The sequence below is a fragment of the Patagioenas fasciata genome, chromosome 13 (genome assembly GCF_037038585.1).
Source record: "Patagioenas fasciata isolate bPatFas1 chromosome 13, bPatFas1.hap1, whole genome shotgun sequence".
Taxonomy (NCBI): Eukaryota; Metazoa; Chordata; class Aves; order Columbiformes; family Columbidae; genus Patagioenas; species Patagioenas fasciata.
Window position 1 is genome coordinate 4,878,969 of NC_092532.1, and position 26,862 is coordinate 4,905,830.

The 26,862-nt window shown below is 48.4% G+C and overlaps 1 protein-coding gene across 4 annotated transcripts in view; it reads right to left on the reverse strand.

Annotated features, from left to right (window-relative positions):
- Nucleotides 1-26,862, reverse strand: part of ZNF423 (zinc finger protein 423) — a 220,810-nt gene that overhangs the window by 134,557 nt on the left and 59,391 nt on the right. Inside the window, exons 1-3 of one of the 4 annotated variants that reach the window (XM_071814435.1) lie at nt 25,152-25,557; nt 18,913-19,113; nt 14,388-14,468 (exon numbers count right to left, since the gene is read on the reverse strand). The exons of 1 other annotated variant lie outside the window; for it this stretch is intronic. In XM_071814435.1, the coding sequence (XP_071670536.1) occupies nt 14,388-14,468; nt 18,913-19,009 (178 nt within the window). In that variant the 5' untranslated portion in view covers nt 19,010-19,113; nt 25,152-25,557. Of the gene's footprint in view, nt 1-14,387; nt 14,469-18,912; nt 19,114-25,151; nt 25,558-26,862 lie in introns of those variants that run through there. 2 more of the 4 variants (XM_065848419.2, XM_065848420.2) reach the window with 2 other exon arrangements.

Sequence of the window (26,862 nt, forward strand, 5' to 3'; positions counted from 1 at the left end):
AAATGCCACCGTCACAGCGCAGCCATCGGGGAGCACACAGTTCTGTTCTCGTGTGCCTCTGCCGTGAGCTCGGAGACAGCCCGCAGAAACATTAATGATCCGGTACGCTACGACAGGGAACCGACTTGGAGTCTGCAGCGCAATTACTTGACTGTTTGGGATGATGAACACCCAGAGTTCCTCCAGTTTTCAGCAGGGGGTGAGCGGGTTCACGCTTTTGTAATTCAAGTATACAGCTAAGAATAAAAGTACAGCAAGGTACAAGTCCCCATATCCAGCAGTCCAGATAGTGACAAATATGAAAGAAATATCCTAGACTAGGAGGAAGTCACTGCCTGCGAAAATCATACAAAAAGAGTATTCAGATGAGCCGCTACACTCTCTGGTAATTCTTAGAAACACTGCAGAGATGACTCGCCACACCAACTTCACCACAGACACCAACCGCACTTCCAGCCGAAAAACAAGCTCGGCTTTCCTGAAAGGTTTTCTAAGAAAGCCCTTCTTGTCCTGCAGCAAGCCGTGACTCACCGCTCGGTACGGCACAAACAGCCACCGGGCGCAGAAGCCGAAGTGCCAGAAAATGCTCCACTGCCTCACAGAGTGTGTTTCAAGTGGGAGCTTCAAAACGGCCTCCAGAACCACACTCGTGTTCAAAGGAGGTGCTAGAGAACACGGCTGTGTGAAATTTGGCAATACAGCTGCCCTGGCAGGAACGGGGAGGTTAGTTTTGGCTCGCACGAGATCCTCCACCCTGTAGCTGACTTTGAACAGTTTTAATGAAAAAGTCAAAGTGAGATTCAGCTACAACCATCAGTTTGTATCTAAGGTTAGTCAAAATCAAAATAAATGTTATTTCTGTACCATTGGAGGGGGATACATCTCTCCTTAGAAGAGTGTCTGTATTTTGAGTTATCCTTGGAAGAGAAGGTAGCCAGGAGGCCTATAACTCTCTCACACATATGCAATGCGTGTAGGCAAGCAAAACATCGCTGTGGTGGAGGACGGGTGAACAGGTATGTGCATCATCCAGCCTGGGCAGCAGACAAGCCTGTCCGCTTTACTGCTTCCAGAGGAACAGTTAGTCACTCCTCCCACCTTTTGCAGCAGCAAAATGAGAATATGCTGCTCTTCAGCTTGAAAAGACGTTTATTTCATTCAGAGAATCTAAAGATGCCTCTGGAGGAACTACGATGCGCAGATCATTATAGCTTCGCCTCTTACCGTGATGTATTTCGGAAAATCTCAAGGCCCAGAATATGAGTGGAAGGAGAATCAGGAGGTAAATCAGAGGGTGCTGCTTATTCTGACACACGGTAGAAGGAAGGAGAAAGAAAACCTGCTCCAGGAGGTGAGGGGGAATGCAGGAGAAGCAGGACAGACATCCTCCCTTTGACAAGCACGCGAGCAGGTTGGCTGCCCGTCCTTCCAGCATCTCCAAACACAGCAAAGCAAGAGGTGGTTACAGCCCCTAAGACTTTGCCCACCCAGAACACCACTGATGTTACAGTTCCCTGCCCCCTAAGAACCCCAAATATCCGGGTAACGCACACCAGCAACATTTACTTTGAGTTTTCTGTTCCCTGTAAAACCAGAAAACATAGACTTAACTTTCCTCTCCCACAGACTGCACTGAAAATGTCAGAAAACAGGACAAGTTAGCTTATAAATAATTGCAAAGCCCCTCCTGCAAAAAAGTGAGAGGGAGGTGGGATGAAAGCTCCCGGCCAGGAGCGCTGGGGCTGCCAAGGAACAGAACAGAATAAGGGCAGAGAGGGTGTGTGATACCCCAGCTCCATCTGCACGCAGAAATGAAAGGCGTCGAGGAAAATATCCGTGCGGGTTATGGCAGGCGTTCCCAGGTGCGGGGAACCCTCGGGGGAAGAGCACCATCAACAGAAAATACAGCTGACCTTAGAAGAGACAGCTGACGTGGCAGATCCTACAAAAGCTCGTCTGCGGTATCTGAGCATCTTTTGTTCTCTAGCCCCATTCTTTCACCTGGCAGCTCGCAGATGAAAAGACTGGGGAGATGTTCCTGTCACAGGAGACTTTGCCTCAAAAGGCTCCTAAAAGGAGGAGGGACCGGGGTGATGCGGGGTCCACTATGGGGGACGCGCAGCAGAGGAAGCTTTACCCTTCCAATAACGACACTGGCATTTCTGGAGATTCTCCCTAACCCTATCCCCTCGCTACCCGCAGAGCGATAACAAAGCCAACACTGTCCATCAAGTCTCAATCTGAAGTGAGTCATTTATTCTCAGGAGCTTTGTGTTTGTTTTTTTCAGCCTGGCATCCTAAGCAAACAAGGTTTATGGGATCATATTGCCTGTCATATGTCTTAATTGTTTGTCCCTTCCTGTCAACTTTGAGTCACACCAGACTGGGGATAGAGGGTTTTGGGAGAAATTGTGGGGTTTTTATAGAAATTGAGTTTCTCTGAGATGGGTGAACGTCCCTTTGGTTGGGTGGGACAGAGCCCCCAGTTCACGTCTCGAAGGCTGAGAACAGAACCAGCACTCACCCTTTTCTGGGGTACCCAGCACAGGGGACGGGACACGAGGGTTCTCTGCGGGGAGCAGGGGGGAAACGCCACATCATAGCAAGTCCAGCTTCATACATTGAAAAAACTTGGGCTTTTTCCTGCCAAATTGCCTGTAAGTTCATGAAACATCATTGGGGACGAATGCCAATATTTCTCCAGTACTCACTGAATCCAGTGCGCAGCCACATACACAACAGCAACCAGTTGAGGAGTTCATCTGTTAGATTTGTTGCTACAACTTTTTCATCCCTTTTGCCTAAGTACAACAAGCAGTAGAAAAGGCACTTTATCCCCTAATCTCGGCACTTTCTAGGTCTGCACGATTAACGCGGGGTTTCTTGAAACAAGGAGAAAGCGTGTGATGAATCCAACATGAGTGTTCTGGAATGGGCGCTCCCGCAAGCCTCGGCTCTCGAGTGAGTTGGTGACACTGGTAAAACGCAGCTCTCTGCTCCACGTGTGCTCTGCGGGGGCCTTTTCCTATAGCTACTGACCAAACTATCCATTTTTAAGGAGAAGTGAAGGAACAACAACAAAATGTCCCTTTTTCCTGTAGCACCACATGCTAAATTTCATTCGCCCCATCCCAGCCGCTTCTAGTGACAGTGCAGTGTTTGTCTGAATTTTTAACAGATGTTTCTAAGTACTCTTGACCACTTCTCTCTCCTGAGGATTTCTGCAGCGGGATAGCTCTAGATAGGAATACAAACAAAGCTTGTAAGAGGCTCTCGGGGATAAATCTGTAGACACTGCATCTAGGATGGGTGTGGGTATGGGTCCAAGCCTTATGAAACTTTCTAAATATCCTCTAAAGACCAGCAAGCTGGACCGACCCTGCCTGCAGATGTTTTTGAGCTTACCAGCCCCACAGCGAAACGCAGGACAGCTTACAGATAACTGCAACACTCCCCAACAGCCCGAGAGCCGGACTTGAGCTGAAGGTTATAAAAGCAGTGATATACCAGAGCAGAACAGAATAAGGCAAAGGATGATGTGTGATGGTGTAACTCAGTTTCAATTCAAATACCAAAGGCGCTGCAAAGGGGCTCAGGCTGGGCTGAGCGGAATTTCCCAGATGTCGGGTTCCCCCGGGAGCGAGCGCGCTGGGTTCAGCTGACAGGTGTGAAGGTACTCGTGCAGTCAGAACACAAGTTGCTCTAAAAATATATAAAATCTCTGCTTTCTTTTTAAAGGAAAATGAGTATCTTGTGCTAACGCCTGGCAGGGAGGCAGCGACATCTGCCTGAGTTTGTACACGGCCTGAAACCATCAGCTAAAACACGAGCTGCTGTTGCCACGTTTATGGCTGCTAGTCTAGATTATCGAATGCAACCGTAGCTATTTCGTACCAAAATGAAACCTATTAAAGCTATTGTCAGCGTTTCACAGCAGCTGAAACTGTTCTTTCTGAAAGGTCAGGCTGCTGGCTGGAGGGAGAACAAGGAGGCGGCTGTGCCAGCCTGGATGTGCGCGCTGGCCTTGCCTCCCGTGCTCTGGGTTTGCGTCCCACTCTGGGTTTGCGTCCCCTAGAGAGCCTGAGTGCCCAGGGGATGGCCGGGGGGCAGGCAGAGAGACCTGGGGGGCAGCCCCACACATTCCCCCCATGCACACCTCCTTGGTGTGGGGGCAGAGAAAGGGCTGGCTGCAGAGGGCACGGCTTTGTCACCCCCTTTCAGCTTTGTGGCGGCTGTGTCATTCACAACAATACCACAGCCCTCCCCCACCCCCCAAAAACCCATAAAAGCCCCAGGCCAAGCCCAGGTCCCCACACCCAGCTTTGCTGTCATCTTCTGTATTAGCATTTCTGTTAACCCTTTTGTGAGAGCATTTGACTCGGTTTCAACAATTCCTCCTTCTGAAAAACACTTGTTAAATATTGGCCCCGATGCTTCACAAAGCGATAGCTTAGCAGTCATAACCCACAAGATATATTTAGCTCCACAAACTCATCGTCAATGGATTTTGAAAGCATTGTAGCCAACAGACTGGAAACCACATGCAATACAAACACATAATAGAACTTCTAATGTGCAAAGAGACTAAACAAAAAGATCCTTGACCTTCTTGCTTTCCCTTGCATACCATTATCCCCAGCGAGACAGCAAATGGAATGACGTGGAGAGCAGCAGCCACCATCGAGCAACTTTGGAAGCCAATTTCTACAGTAGTTAAGCAGTTAATGGCGTTAGTCAGAATGATAACTTATTAAATTCTACATTTATGCAAATAGCATTTTGGCATATCACATGGAAACCTGAGCAGCAGAGCTCGCCAGGACCAGGTCCCAACATCTTTTACATTTGCTGGTTTGCTGGGTTTTTTAGATACCATGTAAAATAGTGGCCGTGACGGTCGGCATATCAGTCACAAATTAATCTCCATCATCCCAAACAGATTAATGAACAAACTGGTTAATTCTCAACCTTTATGAAGCAGGGATTCATCTCCACAGCTAAATCCAATCGCCGTCTTTATCTTAGTAACAAGAAGTTGACATTTCTTACAGCCCTTCCTAAACCAGGAACAAAACAAAAGAGCAGCTACCCCGAATCTCTCCATGCTGCAGTACCCGGGGTATCTATAGCACAAAAACATAGAACAAGAGTAGTATATGACTCTGACACGAAAGGACATTAGCTGTGATCAGATGAATGGGGAAAACCACAGTTTAGGGCAGGCAGAACTTAGAGCAATCTCCATTTTGCAAAGCCCACGTGGAAATGGAAAACTTACTGTTCTCCAAAAGAAATATCCACCAACTTTTTGGCTCTGGGTCGTGTTTAAATTCAACGAGGATGGAAGAAGCAGGGGATTGGATGAAGAGCTCTGAATCGCACTTTTAATTGCTTTCACGATGTAAAAGAGAATACCCAGATGTGCTTACGCACATCGTTTTCCTCTGTGCTGGTGCTGCTGTTTAATAGAATTAAATTCTGCGCAGAATTTTACCCATTCATTTAGTTCATTCTCTGTGAATGAGAATGAGGTGGGAAGCACTTGCTGCAGGATGCTGTGCAAAACGAGCAGTTCACCAACTGAAATGGTACCTGAAACTTTGAAAAATCAATAGTATTGCTTACACACAAGCCCTAACTGTTGGTGTATTGATGTATATGTAAATATACGTGTATCTGGGCACCTTCTCTTTGTGCAAAGCTTACAACACAGAATGTTAAAGCATCTCTGGCAAAAATAATTGGCCTTTTTTCTCCCCTTTGGGTACAAATTTCTGGGTTTAAATGAATGTGCAGGTTTCCTGTTGCTGCATGAAGCCTTCATTTCAAAATACCAACTAATTCTAGGTTTAATTAAAACAGAATGTTTTGTATCACAAACACTTCTTGGGTTTTTTTTTTACAGCACATATCTTCTTTACCTTAATGTGATTGCTGGCTATTAAGAGAAGAAAGTTGGTTTGTTTTACAGCAACTCTCTTTATGGAGTCAACTTATGCAAGCACCGAAGTCTTTCCAGAGCAAACAGGATTCTCCCCACCTCCCTCTGGCTTTTCTCCCTCCTGAATGCCATGGCCTTCACTCAACCAAAGGAAATGAAAGACAGACTGAGACAACAGCATCACGTGGGTGAAGGTCAGATTGATTTCCAGCTCTGTGGTGCTGTTTTATCACCCTCAGGACAAAAGTTAAGCCCTTCGGTTTTTTTCCTTTCCATGTCTGCTTTAACAGAGCAACTTTATTTTTTCCTGAAATTCTGGTAGGGCTCCATACCACCAGAATTATCAAGGACGGCCTAATTTAAAACATTTGTGGGGATTTTCTTCCTCGGGGTAATAGCCCACACACCACCACGTTTCTACCCATGAGCCTGCTCTATTCCCCGTGCAGGAGCAGCGGCTCCTCGGCAGGCCGGGGGTTTCTGCAGTGACATTTGCTGTCAGCAGAAGCTGGGGACACAGCTGCCGGCTGTGCGGCGCTGGCACAGGGAGAGGAGCCTTTGCTCTCTCCAAACGGGCAAGTTCACAAACTGTTTTTTCTCCTCGTCCTCCCTTCCCTCTTCCCTGGCTCGGGGTGGCCGAGCTCAGCGACCCAGACACACGTGGCCAGTTGCTGCCACCGAGAACAGCTTGGCTAACTCAGATACGCGCTTTTCCCAACTCCAGCAAAATCCCTCCTCCCAACGCGCGGGATGGGACGGATCACCTCTCCTTGTTTCATTTTCAATTACAACCAATGCTCCCCTAAAGTAATGATGTTATTTTCAGTATGGCCCCTCAGCTCCAGAAGGACAGGGAACTGCTGGAGAGAGTCCAGCGCAGCCACCAAGATGCTGAAGGGAGTGGAGCATCTCCCGTGTGAGGAAAGGCTGAGGGAGCTGGGGCTCTGGAGCTGGACAAGAGGAGACTGAGGGGGGCTCATTCCTGGGGATCAATATGGAAAGGGGCAGTGTCAGGAGGATGGAGCCAGGCTCTTCTGGGTGACAACCAGTGACAGGACAAGGGGCAATGGGTGCAAACTGGAACACAGGAGGTTCCACTGAAAGAGGAGAAGAAACTTGTTGGGGGTGAGGGTGGCAGAGCCTGGCCCAGGCTGCCCAGGGAGGTTGTGGAGTCTCCTTCTCTGCAGACATTCAAACCCGCCTGGACACCTTCCTGTGGAACCTCAGCTGGGTGTTCCTGCTCCATGGGGGGATTGCACTGGATGAGCTTTCCAGGTCCCTTCCAACCCCTGACATTCTGGGATTCTGTGATTCTGTGAACTTTAGCTACTCGGAGTTTCAAAATGGAACTGATGAACATAAGGTGAAACACTTTGTACATCACATACCTAGTTATTGGGAGAAAAGGCAGGTTTCCCTCCTTATGTTTGCATTGCCAGAGTTTAAGTTGGCAGCCAGAAAACTTAGTATTCTGTCATTTAAGCTATTAGACAAGAAAATGCTACACACTTGTATTTTCTTTTGGTTTAAATTTTGTCTTATTTATGCGAGGAATGCAACAACAGCATTGTGACTGCCTCCGAAAGATGACAGTTTATCCGCCATAAAAAGCAGATTTTATAGGTACTTCATTTATAGGTACCAGAGACTCCAGTCAAAATCCAACCTGTTAAAGCAGATATCATTAGAACACCTAACGGAACACAATTCCAACCTTGAAACAAACCATGCCGAGCGTCTGTACGAGAGGAAGGAGCAGGGAAGGGCCATAAGGTGAGATCACACAGCTATCCAGGTTGGAGCTGGATGCGGTCGGAATGCAAATGAAATAATTCGCTAGGTTTGATGCACAAAGATGTGATCACCCGTGTCTGAACCCAGCCAAGATCGCCCCCAAAACCACCCATGGAGCATCCTCACCTCCCACAGCACCCCGAGGGGACAACCAGGAGATCTCAGTGAAGCAAAATCCCATAGGATGTAGACACAGCTCATCAGAAATGTGAAAAACCTGTCCTGAAGGTGTGTGGAATTTGGGGCTGGTTTTGGCTGGGTTGGTTCCTCTGGTTTATTGATGCAGGTTGAACAATGCGATTCAAATCTGCGTAAACTGTTCTTGGAGTCCAGGAAACCACCTGCGTTCGGTTTTCCTCAGAGATAATGAACACAGGTGTATATATATATTTATATTTCCGTAGACTGCGAGGTCATAAAGGGAATTTTTTCTACTTCTGTCTTTCCAAATTTTCTAGCGAATAATTAGTAGATGTAGATTTCTGAAATGGCCATTTAATATAAATTATATCAAATCTCATTTATTTTAAGAGATATCATTAAGTATAAAGCCAGCACGAGTGAACCGAGTTCACCGTAGAGGAAATGACTGGGAATAACATTCAAAAATCTATTCAAATGTTTAATGTAAGAGATTCCCCGGAGAAGAGAAAAGCAATGGGCTTCTTCAGCCTTTCCCTCTGTCCTCCTCAGCAAGGCTAACAGTAATTGAGCAGCAACATAAGGAGGAGCCACAAAGTCCTTCACTATTATGCTAAGAAAGGTTTCCAAGGAAGCCCAAAGAAGAGACAGACCCACATGCCAAAAAAACGGTGCCTTGGAGAGGAACCTCAACCCCACGCTCACGGCGTCACCAGCAGCAAAACCCACCGGCCTTAAAGACCTTGGCTCTTCCACCAGTGTCACATGTGTCATTAGGCAAATCGGGGAAGCCACAGCTACAGTTGTTTTCATCCAAAATAACTCAGGTTGTTTAGGGGGAAGGTCTTGAATTCTCCCCCAAACCCTGACCTCTCGTCCCCCTCATGCTGACACAAGGCTTGTGCAGCTCCACGGGGCGTCCCGGGAGCTGCGCACACTGAAACTATTAATTGTCTGCAATGCTGGGTCCCAAAGACAACACAAAGCTTGTACCAGCACAAGGCAGGAGACGGACGGACGGACGGACGGACGGAAGGAAGGAAGGAAGGAAGGAAGGAAGGAAGGAAGGAAGGAAGGAAGGAAGGAAGGAAGGCAGGCAGGCAGGCAGGCAGGCAGGCAGGCAGGCAGGCCCCTTCCAGTAACAGTCAAAACTTAAGCCAAATCCAAGCAACCTCTTAATTCCATGATGATAGAAATGAGAATAGTACTTCCTTATGTCGGAAAGGAGTTGCTGGTCCAAACGTTTAGAGATTACAAAGCGCTCAAATGCCCAATGAAGTATTTATTAATAACACAAACAGATCAAGTGCCTTGAAAACCCCAAATCAATTTTTTGTTCGTTAAGATAACGAAAGCTGGTTGTGCTAAGCAAGAAGTTTGAATAACATTACCTAGATTTAACACACATTATTTAACTTAAATTGCTACTGAATATATTTTCAGCGATTTTGAATACAAAATTGCAAAATCTATTGTTGAAATTCACCTGTTAAAAGCACCTATTAAAATTACTCAGATGAGACAGCATTCAAAAGGCGCATACTTGTTGCCAAAGCTTTGAAGGAAGGCAGAAGCTGTTAGAGCCCTGGTGCAGGTCTGCTGTGCAAACCCAGCCCGGAGAGCAAGGCAGAAGCTGTTAGAGCCCTGGTGCAGGTCTGCTGTGCAAACCCAGCCTGGAGAGCAAGGCAGAAGCTGTTAGAGCCCTGGTGCAGGTCTGCTGTGCAAACCCAGCCCGGAGAGCAACAGCCTCTCCAGCAGGTGCAGGGAAAATATTCCCCATATTCAATTTATCGGACTGGTTCCGTCCAATACTGAGTTTGTTCAGAACAGAGATGCTATTTGGCAGCCGATCGCTAATCCGCCTCTTGCCGGCCCGCAGTGAAGAAAGGTGAGACCCCAGCGGACAGCGCCCAGGTGGGGTTGTCCACAGGAGGCCACGTACCTTGGTGTGTCCGTCCTGCTCAGCGGGGGACCTCAGGAGCCCTGCAGCGAGGGGCAGCGGGGCCGGCGGAGCCCGCGGCCGAGCGGGGAGGATGCTGCGGCGCTCCCGGGCGGCGCTGGCACCGTTCCCCCCGCCAGCCGGCTCCGGGGGGTGGAGGCTGCGTTCTGGCTTCCCCCAGCCTGGAGCACAGTTAATAACGTGCCAGCTGTATCTGCAGACAAGCCAAGTTTAATGAGGCTACAACAAAAGCATTCAAATATGCACTACAGAACTTCTGCGGGGATTTTCTTTTTCTTTTTTTTTTTTCCTAGAGCTTGTTTTAAAAAAAAAAAATGAAAGATAGGAATGCTTGACAATGTTTGTACACACACTTCCTTCACTTTTAATTGATTTTTTTTTAATTATATTCTGTAAATTCAAAGAAATCTACATTAGAAAGATTTTTTTAATCTCGCTACTTCCAACAGCAAAATTACATTGCATGATGAGTGCTTGAAATGCACTGCTGGTTGCTTTTTTGTTAATAAACATTGAAGTCTTAATTGTTTTTCCCCTAGACAGCCAGACAGCACCACTCTATCTGCCAGGACTCCACACCAGGACAAGCGCATCCCGCACCTTCTGCTCGGGAGCCCAGACACAAACCTGAGCACATCCCTGGTACTAGTGATGAAGATCCCATCCCCATTCGCGTCCTACCAGCCACGCTTTGCCACACACCTCCATATCCTCCTCTGGGTCAAGACACAGGAGGTATCAGTAAGAGGACTGAAAATATGGATTTGGAGACAGCAAGAGAAGTCTGCTCAAGCATGAGCGGGTGGAGAAGGTGGGAAAGGGGCAATCGCTCACTGTCTCCGTCAAGAACTGGAGGGTGCCACAGGAAAGGGATTAAGGGAGTGGAGCATCTCCCGTGTGAGGAAAGGCTGAGGGAGCTGGGACTCTGGAGCTGGAGAAGAGGAGACTGAGGGGGGACTCATTCCTGGGGATCAATATGGAAAGGGGCAGTGTCAGGAGGATGGAGCCAGGCTCTTCTGGGTGACAATCAGTGACAGGACAAGGGGCAATGGGTGCAAACTGGAACACAGGAGGTTCCACTGAAAGAGGAGAAGAGACTTGTTCATGGTGAGGGTGTCAGAGCCTGGCCCAGGCTGCCCAGGGAGGTTGTGGAGTCTCCTTCTCTGCAGACATTCAAACCCGCCTGGACCCCTTCCTGTGGAACCTCAGCTGGGTGTTCCTGCTCCATGGGGGGATTGCACTGGATGAGCTTTCCAGGTCCCTTCCAACCCCTGACACTCTGGGATTCTGGGATTCTGTGGAAGCGGGTGACAAGGCTGAAGTGAACAAAAGGGGACACTTCCCCAATGCACAACTGAACTTTGGGTCCCCACCACGGGAAACGCTAAATGCAAATGCCAAATGCACACCTCGCTTCAACAAGAAACTTCAAAATGCAAAGTCAGGGAAGAAGATTAGCTGAGGAATTTAATCAAAGGCATCGAGAAGTGCCCAGATAAGTTTGCTGACAGCTGGGAGAATACTCTGGGGAAACGGTGCTATGGGACCATCGGGCTGGCTCCGTAAGGCCATCCCGATGTGAGTGTGTACTCAGTGGTCTGCTGGGGGACAAGGGAAGAGATCAGGAAAAAAATGCAGACTCTTAATGCCCCTCTCCTATACTGCTCACATCTGCAATCTGAAGATCTTGGCGGCTCTGAACCCACTAAGGCTGTTGATATGGCCAACAAGGTTCTGTCCCTCAACAGCCCCCAGGAAAGCACCGTGTGCCCTTCAGCAGCGCCCTCGCCACAAACATCCACGCTCTTGTCCGCCTGCGGTAGGACAACCCCAGCACGTCCTCCGCCAAGCTCGCCGAGGCATTATGAAAGGCCACTTTATAACAAGCATGCATCTGTTGTAGTCTCCTCACCGCGTTCCTGAATAAGTTTCACATATTGGGTTTTCTCTACACCCCCTGAACACTGGGACCTGCTTGGGACAGCAGGGATCCCCCTTTCCTGCGAGTATGGGGCTCCTGGATGGAGCCGTTCACTGCAGCCCCTCCCTCCTCCTCCTCAAAAAACATCATTAACTTGCATTTCTGTAATGCCAAGAAACAACCCTGCCCTACAAAGACCCGCGCGATGCTCCCTCCGCTCTGACACGGCGATGGATTATCCTTTGCAAACAGAAATCTGAAGGGGAGGTGGAGCTGCGCCCCCGCCCGGTGCCCTCCAAGGGCTGCCAGGCCCTGGGTCGGTGTGGGGGGAGCGGGGGCTCCAGCTCGCGGTGCAGGTCCTGCTGCCCATGGGGGCTCCCACCGCCAGCACCGGCAGCGTTTGGGGTGTTTGTTCACTGTGGCTTTTCAGACAGCCAAGCACCAAACCCTTCGAGACTTCCAAAGGACACGCGCTTTCTTTAAGAGGCCTCACTTAAAACAAGCGCTCACTTTCTCCTCTACCCGTTTTCACGTGTACCTGTGCATACTTCCCAGACTACTTTTTGAACTAGATAAAAGTAGATAAAAGAACTCAATTAAAGTAGCAGGAATGAAACAGTCCCTTGCCAATACAAGCACATGAACGTGTCATCCTCAGCTCCTCACTGGGCCACGTGTTGAAAAATGACAGGGAAAACATTCTTCCTGTGTGAAAAACGTACGTACAGTTCTTGAGGAAAGACATCACCATTGCTAAGAGATGTGTGTGTGCATCCCCAGAATGCACAGCCCGCCTGGCCGCGGTGCCTGCTGGCTGCAGAAGGGGCACAGACAGACATGCCCTCCCTCCTACCAGGGGTTTTGGTTATAGGCAACCAAGCCAGCGGCAGCCGTGCTGGCAGCGCTCCTATCTGCCGGCGCAGCGCCTGGTGCTGCCTCCCCTGCCACCGTCCCCAGGGACCCGGCGCAAAGGTGGCGGTGGCGATTGCGGGAGGCGGCGCCGGGCGCCCTGGCAGGCTCTTATCGCAGCGCGCTGCCCGCTGCTGCACGGCTCCCGGGACACCCTCCATCAGACCGCAAAGCTGGGTGTTTATGGCGAGCAAACATTTTACATTCACATCTCCCCCAGCTTCGAACCCTTCCAGGTGCAGCCAAGAGGTGCCCCAAAGCAACCGCCTCGCTGAGCCGGGGTCTCACCTACCTTCACCCGCCGGACGAGCCTCCGATCTGCCGGGGCAGCAACGCCGTCAGGGAGCGCAGCGCTGCGCACAGCTGTCACAAACGTATGCAACACGGCAAACGCTGCGCTAAAAGCACCTTGGCAGGCAGCCCCCACCTGTGCCGAACGCCCTGCGTGGGCGCAGGAAGCACATTGCACGGGATGTGCTGCGAAACCCCCGCATCAGCAAATGTCACCGTTCTCTCGTTTGTCATCAAATTTGCAACTGCGCTTCTGTTTGACTCCAGATCCAAATTCACATATGGGAATATGCTTTGTGTTCTACATTATCAATACACATTTCTCTGAGCACCTGTGTGGAAAGCCAGGCAGCCCAGCACCTTACCAGCACACTGATTTTCTGGTGTGTTTGGCACAAGTCCTGGTCAGAGCGTCTCGCTGAGCTCCAGTGTCACCCGTGCAATGGCAGTAGTCGGGGTGCCAGACCCTGGACCACCCAGCCAAGTGTACCCCAGCAACAATCTGGGGTTTTGGAGCTCTTGGCACCCACGGGCACAAATAGCGACTACAGGGAGCCATGGGGAGCCCAGCTCCTGGAGAGGGGACCAGGGACAGGAGCCGCCAAGCGACTGACAATAAAACCCCTGCCCTGGTGCCCGTTTTCAGATCTAGGCAGCAAGAATCGAGGACTCCAGGGAAAATCCATGCTTTTACAGTTTGTGAGATTACCGAGCTTTTCTGGTGCCAATTTTAAAACCCTGCTATGACCTCTGGAAAGAAGGAAAACTGCATTTCAGCACGACAATGTAGAAAAGAACAAAAAAAGGAAATTGGTTATTTTTTTTAGCTTGAAACACTAGTCAGGTTAAGAGAAAGGAGCAGAATTCTGGCAAGGACAAGAGCACTCAGACTGAGCCACAACACAGTAATTAGGGCCAGTAGGTCATTAGAGCCACAGCTGTATAAACTAGGTGTATAATTAAGTTTCCACACTGCTTTTTCACAACTGTATTTCAGTTTCTTTTGTGGAGAACAATCAGTAATCCACTAATTTAAAGAAGCAACAACAGCAGCAGCAAAAAGATAAAATCTCTGACTTGCCAATCAGGTGCAAGCGAAGATTGCAAATTTGGGAAGGGCTAATTTTGGCAATACGTGCAAGAAATCGCTCTTTGTCAGTGGGAAGTACAAAGTGCCACCTGACAAAACCATTCATGGGACGTAGTCACTTGTTGACAAGCTGCCGTGTATGGTTTTCTGGATAAGCATCCCGCATCAACGGTTGCGTGGCAATTAGAATTCTTGTAGCAGGTGAAATACAAGAAAATACAAAATTATACACTAGCATGAAACAGTTACAATACTTCATTTCAAACGTAAGCCTAGTGTACAAGTTACAGGGCATTTAAAAGGAGCAACTGCAAGACTTTAATTATAAACTAGTTCCTACCGTACAGTAGTTTAGAAAAATCAGCCGCTTCCAAGCTGGCAAAATCCATATAAAGCTCTGCTGCTGTTTGAAACAGACAACCTGTAAAGTCATCACAACAGAAGAGGACCTCATGAAATGCTCAGAGAGCCCAGCGAAACCTACTCCTGTCCACTTCACTGATGTGCTAATTTGCTTTACAACACTCTACATTCAGCTGAGAAACTGGAGAGGAAAGTTTACATGAGGATATTCTGACCCATGGGAGGAGGAAGCACAAATAACACCACCAAATACTGGAGCTAAACCCAGGCTAACGCAGGTGCGCTAAAACGCACAAGCAAAGTGGCAAAACTCGTGGCTTTTTAGCCACTTGTCATCAGACAACGAATGACTTGGCATCAGCCAGCAGCCGATGATATATCGCAGAATAGTTGCCTGATGTGTGCAGCCTCTGGTGCCAGCTGTAAATCCACGTGCAATTCTTTACTCCTGTCCCTAACGCTATCACACCTACACTCTAACAGCAGTGTGCAAAATATATGTATAAAAAAGGCTGCATCTGATGCACATGGCAGCTGCTTAGCCTTATCTACTTACAGGGACGTGGGATGCCTATGAGTTTAAAATTAATTTTAAAAGCTTCACCCATCCAGCGTATCCACAAGGTGTGTTTATTTGTTCTCAGAGTATTTTTGAAGATGCTGGCTGGTTGTTTAAGGCACGGGCCTGCTGCAGGAGAGCTCATTTGTCAGGAGACAAGGGAAGACATGAGCCGGTAAGGAAATGCGATGTTCTGGTGGTACCAGCTGCCCCCATTTAGACCCTTTTCAGATCCCCGCAGACGCTGCAAACCTGCAGCCTGCAATCAGACATCAGTCACGAGCCAAAGGTACAAAAGGCACCTAATTCTGTCAGAGGGAGAACATCTCTACTACGCAGACATCAAAAGGAATGCCATGCGCTTCTGCTACCCGGAACGTCTACATTTCAGCGGTGTTTTGTCCTCAAAGAAACGAGTCTGAGATACATGAAAAAGCAAGGGGGGAAATGGCTGTTTGTTACCTCCTTACATGTCAAAGCAGCTGCGTTCAAACCGTATTAGAACTTCAGCGCGCCGTAATGAATTTCTAAGGGATTCAGTGAAATAGATGGTTTATCCTATTCTTTGGAGTGATCTCTTGTAATCCTACACCACTCCTGAGCTACAACACCTTCCTCACTTCAGCATCCCAAAGGAAGTCATTAGTTATCTTGTATCATCAGCCTGGTGATATTATCACTACAAATATTACCCGTATTGATCTGGAGCCATGTAGACACGACTGAAAACCCTGCTTCAGATTAAGACATGACAACCTGGCTTGCCAAGAGGTCAGGGGCTGCATTACACCCTCAGCTGCACCGGGCAGGCGTTGTGGACAAACAGACCGCAGGGTAACCAAGGACACAGTCAAATAGCTTAATTTGGGGGGTTAACGTCTTTAAAAATACCACGTTTCCTAATGCAATTAAGATTTTCACCCCGGTGGCGCAGGTCATCTCAGATGACCTAACAGAGATGTGCATTTTGCATGCTTTGAACAAAAATTCTCCTGGCTATCAAACAAACTGGTGGGTCTGAAAGGGTTTTTTCCTCTAGGTCAGATATGTAAATATCAAGCAATATTCCAGATTGTCCTCATGGAAATATCCTCATTCCAGAATATATGAGTGCAATCTTCCTATATACTTCAAATCACTTTAGGACACTAGATTAGAATAGATGGCAAACAGGCACTCTTGTTCTGGAACAAGGATATCTTCACATGGAGGTAATTAGCACCTATCCATGTATATGCAGATGGTTATGTGGTGCCTTTTTATGACAAAATGTCTTTGTAAATCATCACCGCATGTGAAGACAGTAAAAGAAGATGAAATTATGCTACCTTCAATCAAAAATTAGCAATGGGAATACTAAAAAATTATTTTGATAGGTCCCAAAAACCAGAATTTATTTTTCTTACTCTCACTAACAGAATACATTGAGGATAAATAAAAACTGAGGTGTGAAAACAGCGACTGTATTGATGTGAATAGTATCTCCAGATTGCTCCATCTTAATGCAGATTTGGCTCAGGAAAAAAATTGCTCCTTTTCATTGAGCTGTTGGTCAACATCATCACCTCCTGTTCTCCTTCTGGGGTCTCCACCACCTGCCCCACTGCCCCAGTTGTGCCGTTACAGCTGGGCTGGGGACACATGGGGAATCGGACCCGAGCAGACACCGGGGGTAAAACCAGCCTTTCTCCTGGTGGGGCTCAGCCCAGCGCCACGAGCAGCTGTACCGGCACAACTCAGGTGGCAGCGCAGCAACAGAGCAGTGGCTGCCTGGGGACAGCTGCTGGAGACGTGTCCCACAGCTGCTGGAGACGCGTCCTACAGCCGCTGGAGATATGTCCTACAGCCACCCAAGGACAGCCGCTGGAGATGTGTCCTACAGCTGCTGGAGACATGTCCTACAGCCACTGGAGACATGTCCTACAGCCACCCAATGACAGCTGCTGGAGACATGTCCTACAGCCACTGGAGATGTGTCCTACAGCCTCCCAAGGACAGCTGCTGGAGACGTGTCCTACAGCTGCCGGAGATGGGTCCTACAGCCACCCAAGGACACCCACTGGAGACGTGTCCTACAGCTGCTAGAAACGTGTCCTACAGCTGCTGGAGACGCATCCTACAGCCACCCAGGGACAGCTGCTGGAGATGTGTCCTACAGCCACCCAAGGACAGCTGCTGGAGACGTGTCCTACAGCCGCTGGAGACGTGTCCTACAGCCACCCAAGGACAGCTGCTGGAGATGTGTCCTACAGCCACTGGAGACGTGTCCTACAGCCACCCAAGGACAGCCACTGGAGACATGTCCTACAGCCACTGGAGGCGTGTCCTGCAGCTGCTGGAGACGTGTCCTGCAGCCACCCAAGGACAGCCACTGGAAATGTGTCCTACAACCACTGGAAATGTGTCCTACAGCTGCTGGAGACGTGTCCTACAGCTGTCCAGCTGCCCAGGATCCTGCCTGTCCGAATCCCCATATAGGATGGTGTTGGGAACATCTTCTCTGTGCACCTCACCTTCCAGCTTTGAAAATAAGGATTTTTCTATTCAGTGGCATTTTCTTGCCTACAACCATGCAGAAGATACAGGTGTCACCTACAGCCGTCTCAGGCCAATGCCATGGCTGTCGGCTGGCCAAGAAACGACCCTGTGAGAAGCAGCCTTCCCACTTCCTGCACTTCCGAGCTTACAGCCTACAAATGTTTAAAGGAGAGCAGAGAGCCAGGAGCGGGGGGACTGCAGTCCCCATCCACCCACAGCAGGAACAGCCTCTGTGTCCCCCTGTCCTTCCTCCCCGCAAGCAGATGGGCACAAGGGGGGACACCTCATCTCTGCAGACCAGAGCGAGACAGGAGGACGCTCTCGGGGCAGGACTTGGACCCAGCCCAAGCCCCCACCTAACCCTTGCTGCACTGTTTCCTGCACTTCTTCTTGGCTGAGCATCATTTTATTTATGCCCCAAAAGAAGAGCAGAAAATATGAACTAATTACCAAACAAATTAAGTGGCATGGGAAGAATATGCACTCGGGGGAAAGATGGTGGGATGCGGTTGCACCAGAGGAGAAACTAAACTAACCCTCCTGCCCTCCGCCAGCCTCGACAGACCCGCCTGCCGTAACAGCAACTGCCTAAAAATACTTTAGATGAGTGTGGAGGAAAAAGCGATGGCAGAGTATTCCATTCCAAGAAGGTGAAGGATGAGAATCTCTCATTTAAATACATATGAATATATTCTGCGCTCCCCCTCCTAAGATTTTATTTAATCTTTGGTAAAATCTGCAAAGCTTTTTAGTACCCCCGTAAATTGGCTTAGTGTGCTCTGCAGAATACCTGCTGCTACCGCCAGCCACGCGAAGGCAGCCGTGTAAAAGCAAGATACATTGCAATTGTTCACACCAATGCTCTGAGCTTGCTCCTGCTTTACAGCAAATAAAATCAAGATCAGCATAGGCTGCTGCCCTCCTCACTTCCATAGAACTCAAAAGGGTGATGCAATAATAACCTAGGGAGAATGGTGTATTTTTAGGGTGGGATTATGAAACTTGCACTATGAATTTTAATCTCCAAAATCATTGTGTTCTTTTATGGGGTTCAGAGGCCGTTCTTCCTGGGACTTTTGCACACTTCAGTCATTTAACTTTTCTAATCTTCCTACATTTGGAGAGAGAGGGAAAAATACCCTGCCTGAAACTTTTAGCATTTAAAAAAACCCCACAACGTTTTTGTCTAACGTAATTACTGACAGATTCCAATTGGAAAGCTGTTGCTTTTATTTTAATTTTATTAAAGGAGTGAACAAAGGCTACCCAAGGCACCACAATAAAATTACATTAACTGTAAAATTACATTATTAATTCTTTAATCTCACTTGAGGCCTCAAGCTGTTGCTATGTCCAATTACCCAGCTAACCACCTGTCAGAACTGTAAAGCTAGTTTAACATTACCTCCAGGACAGTTGTGTGCCCTGTGTTCAGTCAGGTCTGCCAGTGAATCGAAGTCCTGCTGACAGTTATCGCAGGTGTAAATTGACTCATCCTCCATGTCTTCATCTTCCTCATTTCTCTCTTCCTGGCTCGTCACGCTGTTCCTCTCTTCCAGGGCCCGGCTGTCCTTCGCCTCGCTCTCCAGCTCTCCTCCCAGGCCACCTGCCAACAGCAACAACATCCTCTAAGTTTGAGAGGGCTGAAAAGTAAGAGCTTTAAGAAGGATGTTGCACTTATTAAGATACATTTAATTACAGCCGCTCTCACATTATTCCCGACACCTTTCATTATATTAATGTGGTTTTTATATCATGCGGTGCAACAATTCTCAACTGTATTCTCTGCTGCTTAGTGCGAATCCTGCAAACACTCTCTCCTAATCTTCTCTGGTGGGTGTATAGGGGGAGCCTCTAACTCTCTGTCATATAAAGTTGTTAGTGTTTTATCACTTAACCAGATTCTCAAAGCTTTAAAAATTGGCAAGATTAATTACAGCCTGCAAAGAAAAGGCGTGTGCTGAATTTTAATTCTCAACACTCTCCCCTCCCCGCCACCTCCAAGCCCAACTATGAGTAACATCAAGAAAAAAGAACAATCTAGCTGAAGACCACCAAAACACACGTGTACCCCAGGACACGAGAGTTCCTGCTGAACCACCAAGAAGCACTTTGGGCAGATGGGCCTCACATTGTGCCGACGGAGCTGGGAGCTGACAGCACCGCATCTGACCTTCAGGTCCCTCAGGCATCTTTTATTTTCATCTGTGACTGGCGTGTGGGCTGGCACATCTTTGCCAAAGAACCCCCAAGTTTGCATGGACATCAGTGCAGAAGGAGCCTGAGCTCCGTGTCGGCTACTAAGAGACCCCAGTGCAGGGGAACAGGCACCCTGGGCTGTGCCGGCAGCAGCTCCACCACAGCGCTCAGGGCTGGCGGGGTGGGGGCCATGGTCAGACCCCAGCACGTACCCAGTGTCCCACCACAAGGGATGGGCTTGCAGACTGGGCTTTCAGTTCCAGAAAGACAGGGAACTGCTGGAGAGAGTCCAGCGCAGCCACCAAGATGCTGAAGGGAGTGGAGCATCTCCCGTGTGAGGAAAGGCTGAGGGAGCTGGGGCTCTGGAGCTGGAGAAGAGGAGACTGAGGGGGGACTCATTCCTGGGGAATGGGGCAGTGTCAGGAGGATGGAGCCAGGCTCTTCTGGGTGACAACCAGTGACAGGACAAGGGGCAATGGGTGCAAACTGGAACACAAGAGGTTCCACTGAAAGAGGAGAAGAAACTTGTTGGGGGTGAGGGTGTCAGAGCCTGGCCCAGGCTGCCCAGGGAGGTTGTGGAGTCTCCTTCTCTGCAGACATTCAAACCCGCCTGGACACCTTCCTGTGGAACCTCAGCTGGGTGTTCCTGCTCCATGGGGGGATTGCACTGGATGAGCTTTCCAGGGCCCTTCCAACCCCTGACATTCTGGGATTCTGTGATTCTGTGACATGTCTTTGTGCCTCCAGGACACTCCCTTGGCCATGGTGGCCACCCAGCCAGGCCTGAAGCCGGCCGTGCCCACGGCTCCCTAAGCGCCATGGCCGGCCCTCACTGCAGGGAGGCAGCAGAGCTGAAAAGGCCCTTCTGCATCCCAGATACGCTGGCCACATGTGTGACTGGGCTATGGTGACTGGGTAAAACAGAGATGTCCGCGCCTCTTCCACAGGCCTGTTCCACCGCCACGGGTGACACAGCCACAGGTACCACATCAGCACCATTTCACCGGCCACCACCACACCCTGCGGGTAAGATGGGAACACTGGAGAAATCATCCAAAGCAAAATGGAACCACAGGCTCTTCCAGCAGAAGATTCTGAGCCTGAGCACCTGGGAGCTGCCGGGGCCGGGTAGGAGGAGATGCCACCTTGTTGGTGCGGGATGCACTCGGGTCTTAAGCCGTTAAGGAAACGCCGGTGAACAGAGAGATGAATTGTTTCTAAAATTAGATCAGTGTCAAAAAGATTAAGGACAACCAATGCTGAGAACATGAAACTAAGCTGAAAAATAAAATTTATTAAAGACAAAAACTGGTTACGGCGAGCACCGCAGTTCAGATGCACACGTTAGTAGGGGTCTGCTACCGCTACCCAACCAGAGCACGTTTTATAGCGTCTTCTACACGGTAACATAAATCAACCGGTGTAAAGTGCTCTGCAGCTTTCCGTGGAGCACTCGTAACATGACGTACCCTTTGAATTGCAATGGCAATATTAAAAATCAATGCTATCTTGTGGTGTATCACAGCATCCCTCTTAGCAATTAACTGATCTGCACATTTTCAGGTTCTTTTACTGTTAAATTATACATACCTTTTCACTACAAAACTTCCATTAAGGGCTAGATATAATGTTCACCTTAAAAATCAGATATGCCACTTACACAGCAGTAATGAATTTAAGGATTTGGTTATAAGAAGTATCACTCGCTAAGCTCTCCACACTGTAAGCCTGATGCACTATGTTTATTCAATAAAATGCTGTTTGCTGAACTTCATGCTTTATAGACTCTTCCATTAAGTAAAAAGGTATTGCAACGAAAAAACACATGATTCTGGTTCTCTTTATACTACTACTTTACCAAAGAAGTTACGTTTAAAGCTATGCTAGCTTTGCTTCACACATAATTTAATGTATATATTCAAATTATCACTTCAATTTTCTCACATTTACTTGGCCCACCTTTTTACAGCCTCTTGTCCCAGACTGCAATCACAAACATTTTAGCTCATTCAATCTTTGTAAAGCCTGAATGTCCTGCAGACTTGATAGTTAATAAATCAGAATGTCAGCTCTCTGGTTTTGTAAGACAGAAACCTATAAAAATAGCCCAAGTATATAAATCGAACCTAAAGAACTGCCAACGGAGACCTCGGAGAAGCACTTCTGAACTGACTTTGCCACAACCTGAAAAAGAAAGCTTTTAGCTAACTTTGGGGAGGTTTAAGGGACCTTCACTAATATTTTTAGCAAAAATATTGACTTCTGACAGTTAAGCTAAAGACTGGCTGATCTGCTGAGTACCCTGTGACAAATTCACCCTTGGTTTTACTCCAACACTTCGTGACTACACCAGGCGTAAAGCTGTTCGACCGAGGCCAACAATAACAAATAATTTAGCACACTGCTTTAGGAAAAATAAATCGTACAACGTGAGATAAGAAAATAGATTCCCGCCTGCAAAGCAAAATTCCAGAAACATTTTTTAATTCCCCGTTGAATGGGAAATCTGATCCTCTAGGCAACTTTTCAAAAGCGTCGTTGCTTGACAGAGCTCTATGTCAAATAACACAACAGTGAATCTTGCATAAATTATTTAGCAAACGCAACGCTGCTTTAAAATGAGATGATTTTTTTTCTGTTTTCAGCAAGTTGAAGGAATTTTACACATCTACCACGCCTCAGTGTTACTGTCCCTTGAATAACACGCTGGGATTCCTCTGCGGAGCCGCATGCTTGGTGCTTGCCTTGTAGAAACCAACCACCACCAAGAAAAATCTGTGCTGTTCCTTAGTTTTTTGACCTTTGTGTCCAGTGTTTTGAGCACAGGCAGCCAGCGGGTGTGCGGGGTGCGGGCGGCCCCGGGGAGACGCACACTCCTTGCCCGGGGGGAGCCAAACAGCCAGCAAGCACCAGGGCGGTGATGGGAATGGATGGGCCATCTTCAAACGCAGCCCAGCTGCTCGCGCCGTGAGCTCAGTCCCCCTGGCGAGGACGGCGAGCATTCCTCAGGAATTCATTGCTCAGGGGTTTTGCTGTACAAGTTCAGTAATTCAATGTGCGATTTTCCTGCTGCAGGAGCATCTCTCCCCAGCACGCTGGGGTACAGGCACACACGGGTGCGCTGCTGCGGGGTTTGGGTCCCCACAGGAGCCCAGGGTGCTGCTGGCACCCGGAGCAGGTAGGATTTGGGGCTGTGAGGGGCCACGTTTGTGCACTGCCACACAAAGGGGTGGCTGGAGCCACCAGCGCCTTCTGAAGCCTCCAAAGATCAGTGGCTGCCTCGAAGCATCACACAGATGTGTGTGTTAAATGACACAGCTCATTTTTCAGATGGCCTTGGAGTTCAGTGCGCTTACGCGAATAGTAAGTAGCTTCTATCTAGATTGCTAAGAAAATATCAAAAATAACAGAGCTGCAAGGAATCCGTACAGGGCACAGCACCACGGGCACGCAGCTCCCACCCAGCACCGGGACATTTGTGCACAGCACCAGGGGACGGACAGACATCAGCAGAAGGGAGCTGCTGGCACTGCGTCTTCGGATAAATGATCACTAATTAATCCTAAAGGGAGGGGAAAAAAAGGCCCTGCATTTCTCAAATATGTTATTAGTAATTTTAAAATGAACCTGCCATCTCTAATGATGGCTTTAACAATTTTCCTGCATGAGTAAGAGGGGACACAATTTGAGAGACCAGCCTTGAAAGTATATCTGGCATTACCTGAAATGTCAGGAAACAGAGGCTTTTTGGTTTGCTTTTTTTCCTCTCTCTTTTCACATTTTTTCCCCCTGTAGCACAGTGGAAGGCCTGCAGGGCTTTACACAAGATGAATATTTTACCCTATGACCTAAACAATCTGGCCAACAATCAAGAATATGTTATTCTAATTGCCACTAAAGTTAATGTTGTTAATGACTCTTGGTTTTTCTGCAAAAGCCAGCTTATGCTCTAGAAAGTTACTATTTCAAAGGGGACATATAAAGAACTGGGAGTGTTCCTGCCTGACCTGGTGGTCCAAGGAATGTGGCAAACTTGGCGAAGCTGGAAAAGTGAATTCCCAAAGGTCCGGCTTGAAAGTTGCAGTCAGTAGAAACGCCTTCTGAGCTGTGTTCAAAACAGCTCTGTTACAGGAATAACGTGCTGCTAGGGCCAAATATTTGAAAACAGATTACACGTACCACGTTCAGCTCGGGCCCTGCTCAAGTCCAGAGCAAATTCCCCTTGCTGTGGCCCAAGCGGGACTGAGGGCACGGCTGCAGGACCACAGCGCCAGCCCCGCTGGGACACGCGGCTCTGGGGACTCGGGCGAGAAGGGCAGAGCCCCACTGGTGGTGATGCTGACGCCCAGCTATAATTGGGAGCCATGGAAACGGGTGACACGGTGGAACACATGGGCCAGAGAAACTGCAAAAAGAATCAGCCTCTCAGCTTATTTTTTCAGCTGTGGAATCAACTATAGACGGTTAAACTTTTTGTCTTATCAGCACAATGCAGAGCAAGCAAGCCTTGCTGTCTTTGTGCCAGTACATTTTCTGGGGCTTTTCTTGAGGGTTTTTTTTTTAAGCCTGAGGACTTTTTAAAGCTGAGATTTCTTTTAAACCCAGGATTGTTCTTTGGAACATACCACTTAGCACAGGGTCATATCTGGTTTTAAATACCTACAGTTACAGGGTTTCCATCAAGAGTCACTTCTTTACAGCAGGCTGACTTGGTGCGAGACAGCACTGCCACAGCATCCCAGAGTGTCAGGGGTTGGAAGGGACCTGGAAAGCTCCTCCAGTGCAATCCCTCTGCCAGAGCAGAACACCCAGTTGAGGTTACACATCACAGCGACTTTGCCACGCGGAGCTGCAGTTTGTCCAGAGCGCTTCACGTTGCGCTGTGCGAATGGACCCCAAGCACGCACAGACACACTGCCGAGGGCCGAGAGCTGCGGGCAGAGGATAAAAGGAAGGGGAAAGAAGCTCCTCTTCATTCCCCTGCCATGCTCCAAAGGAAAAACAACTCAATGTCTCTCATTCCTAGAAATTTTCCAGAGGTGCAGGACAAGTGATAAATGGTAGTGGAAAAAGAAAAGCTCAGGGCTGGAGGAACGAGGGGTGCTGGCACACCCAGCCGGGGTGCAGCCTTCCTGCCCCGCGGGCACAGACCCCAGCAAGACAAAAGGAAAGGAAATCTCCTCTATAATTAGGAAGTGAGAACAAAAGAAACAAATGACTTAAAGGAAAAGCCTAACCTAAACGTTCCTCCGTCAAGAGTGCGCTCGGCATCGGGTGCCAAATGACAGTGGGGGAGGTCTGTACTTTGAGGTGGTTTCTTACATTCTGGTGTTGTCTCTAGCACTGTCACAAAGCAAGAGAGCCCAAAGTTTCTCGTCATTTGTGGTCAAAAGAACGAACAGGGGCAAAAAAAGCCACTAGTGTTTCAGTAATTAGAACACAAACCTCAGCTGAAATCTTCCTGTAGGATGAAAACGTTGGCTTTGCTGTTTACCCCCGCTCTGTGGCTCTTTAACATTTCAAACAATGTCTGTTTTGAACAGTTCCATCTTGCAGGCAGGTACATGCATGTGCTACCACCCCACGGGCCAGGGCCCCGGTGTGAGCCGCTGTAACCACAGCGACCGTCCCACGCAGAGCCGCCAAAAACCTGCTCGAGCCAAGAAACCAGGCCAGGAGCAGTTGACGGCATCCCAGCCCCAGGACCAGAGAGCGAAGGCGACTCGTTCTGCACATCAGTCCTTGCTATGTCCTTGCATGGCCCGCCACGCAATCCTGCCGATGCTGGGTCACCACGCAATCCTGCCGACGCTGGGTCACCACGCAATCCTGCCGATGCTGGGTCACCACGCAATCCTGCCGACGCTGGGTCACCACACAATCCTGCCGATGCTGGGTCACCACGCAATCCTGCCGATGCTGGGTCACCACGTAACACTCCTCGCAGGTTGAAGAGACCCGTCCGTCAGATTTTGCCTTTCCTCAACCAGAGGAAAAAACCAATCGTAATACCAAAAAAATTATTTGATCCAGCATGTAGTTAATGGTGTTGGCCTCCTAAGACTTACAACTTAATAAAATTGATCTCGCCGCAGTACTGTAATGAAGAACAGTAGGATAAGGCTACCCTTGAACCATGAAAATTGTATATTGTTACCTGCCCGTGCCCTCCTAGGGCTGTGGCCGCCGCAGCCTCTCCAAGCTGTCATTTGTCTGGCTCTGCCAGCAGCTCTGGTGGCTGCGAGAGCAGCTGCTTTGGGCAGGCAAGGGAAGAGGGACAGCGCTCGCTGTCTCTCTGGGTAATAACCCACAGGCTGCAAAAACACTGATTACAATGCAGTTTTGTCTGAAGTGTGTTAACGATAACATAGAAAAAAGTCAGAGACTTTAAGAAGCGTACATTATATTTTATAAGAGTCTTATTACAAGCCGCTATTTATTAAATCATATTGATTTCAAAGTAGGTGGACAGTTCTCCATGTTCTTCTTCAGCTTAGCACCTCCTTCTACATCTGCTTGTGCATGGGCTTTAAGAGAAAGGGCTTCCAAGCTGAACAGCCAATAATCACGGGGTGGTGGTACCCTGCTTTCACCTGAGCCCACCGACAGCTATATCTCTAGATGGTATAGAATATACCATACATATATCTATGTGGTATAATCACTCTGTTTCCTCCAGTGAAAACAACGCCCTGTGTTGTTCTGCCTCCGTGCACTCCCCACTGCCGGGACGTGCACAGTAGCTACCAGAACATATTTATATGTATTTATAAGTATTTATACATGTTTATATTGACATTCCTGACCCCACTAAACCAGCGTAACTATTGCCATCCAGCACCTGCCCCAAAACCCACCGCCTTTGCTCAATGACTTTTATATCGTGTTCGCATACACAAACTCACCCTACAAGCTGCTTTTCTTGGATTTCAAGACTTCCATAGCATCCTTTAGTCACCGTGCTAGAGAAAGCTTTTATTAAATGCTGCTAATTTTTTTATTGATCAAACTGTGAGCCATTTCATTTTCCATTATAGAAGAAATCTCCTATAGGAGCATTCAGATTAAGTTTCTTTATTCTGTCTCTAGTAGCATGTCACTTTTAATCAGTTTTTAGTTTCATTATTGCTTAAAAATTAGAAAGCGGTTTCTTGGT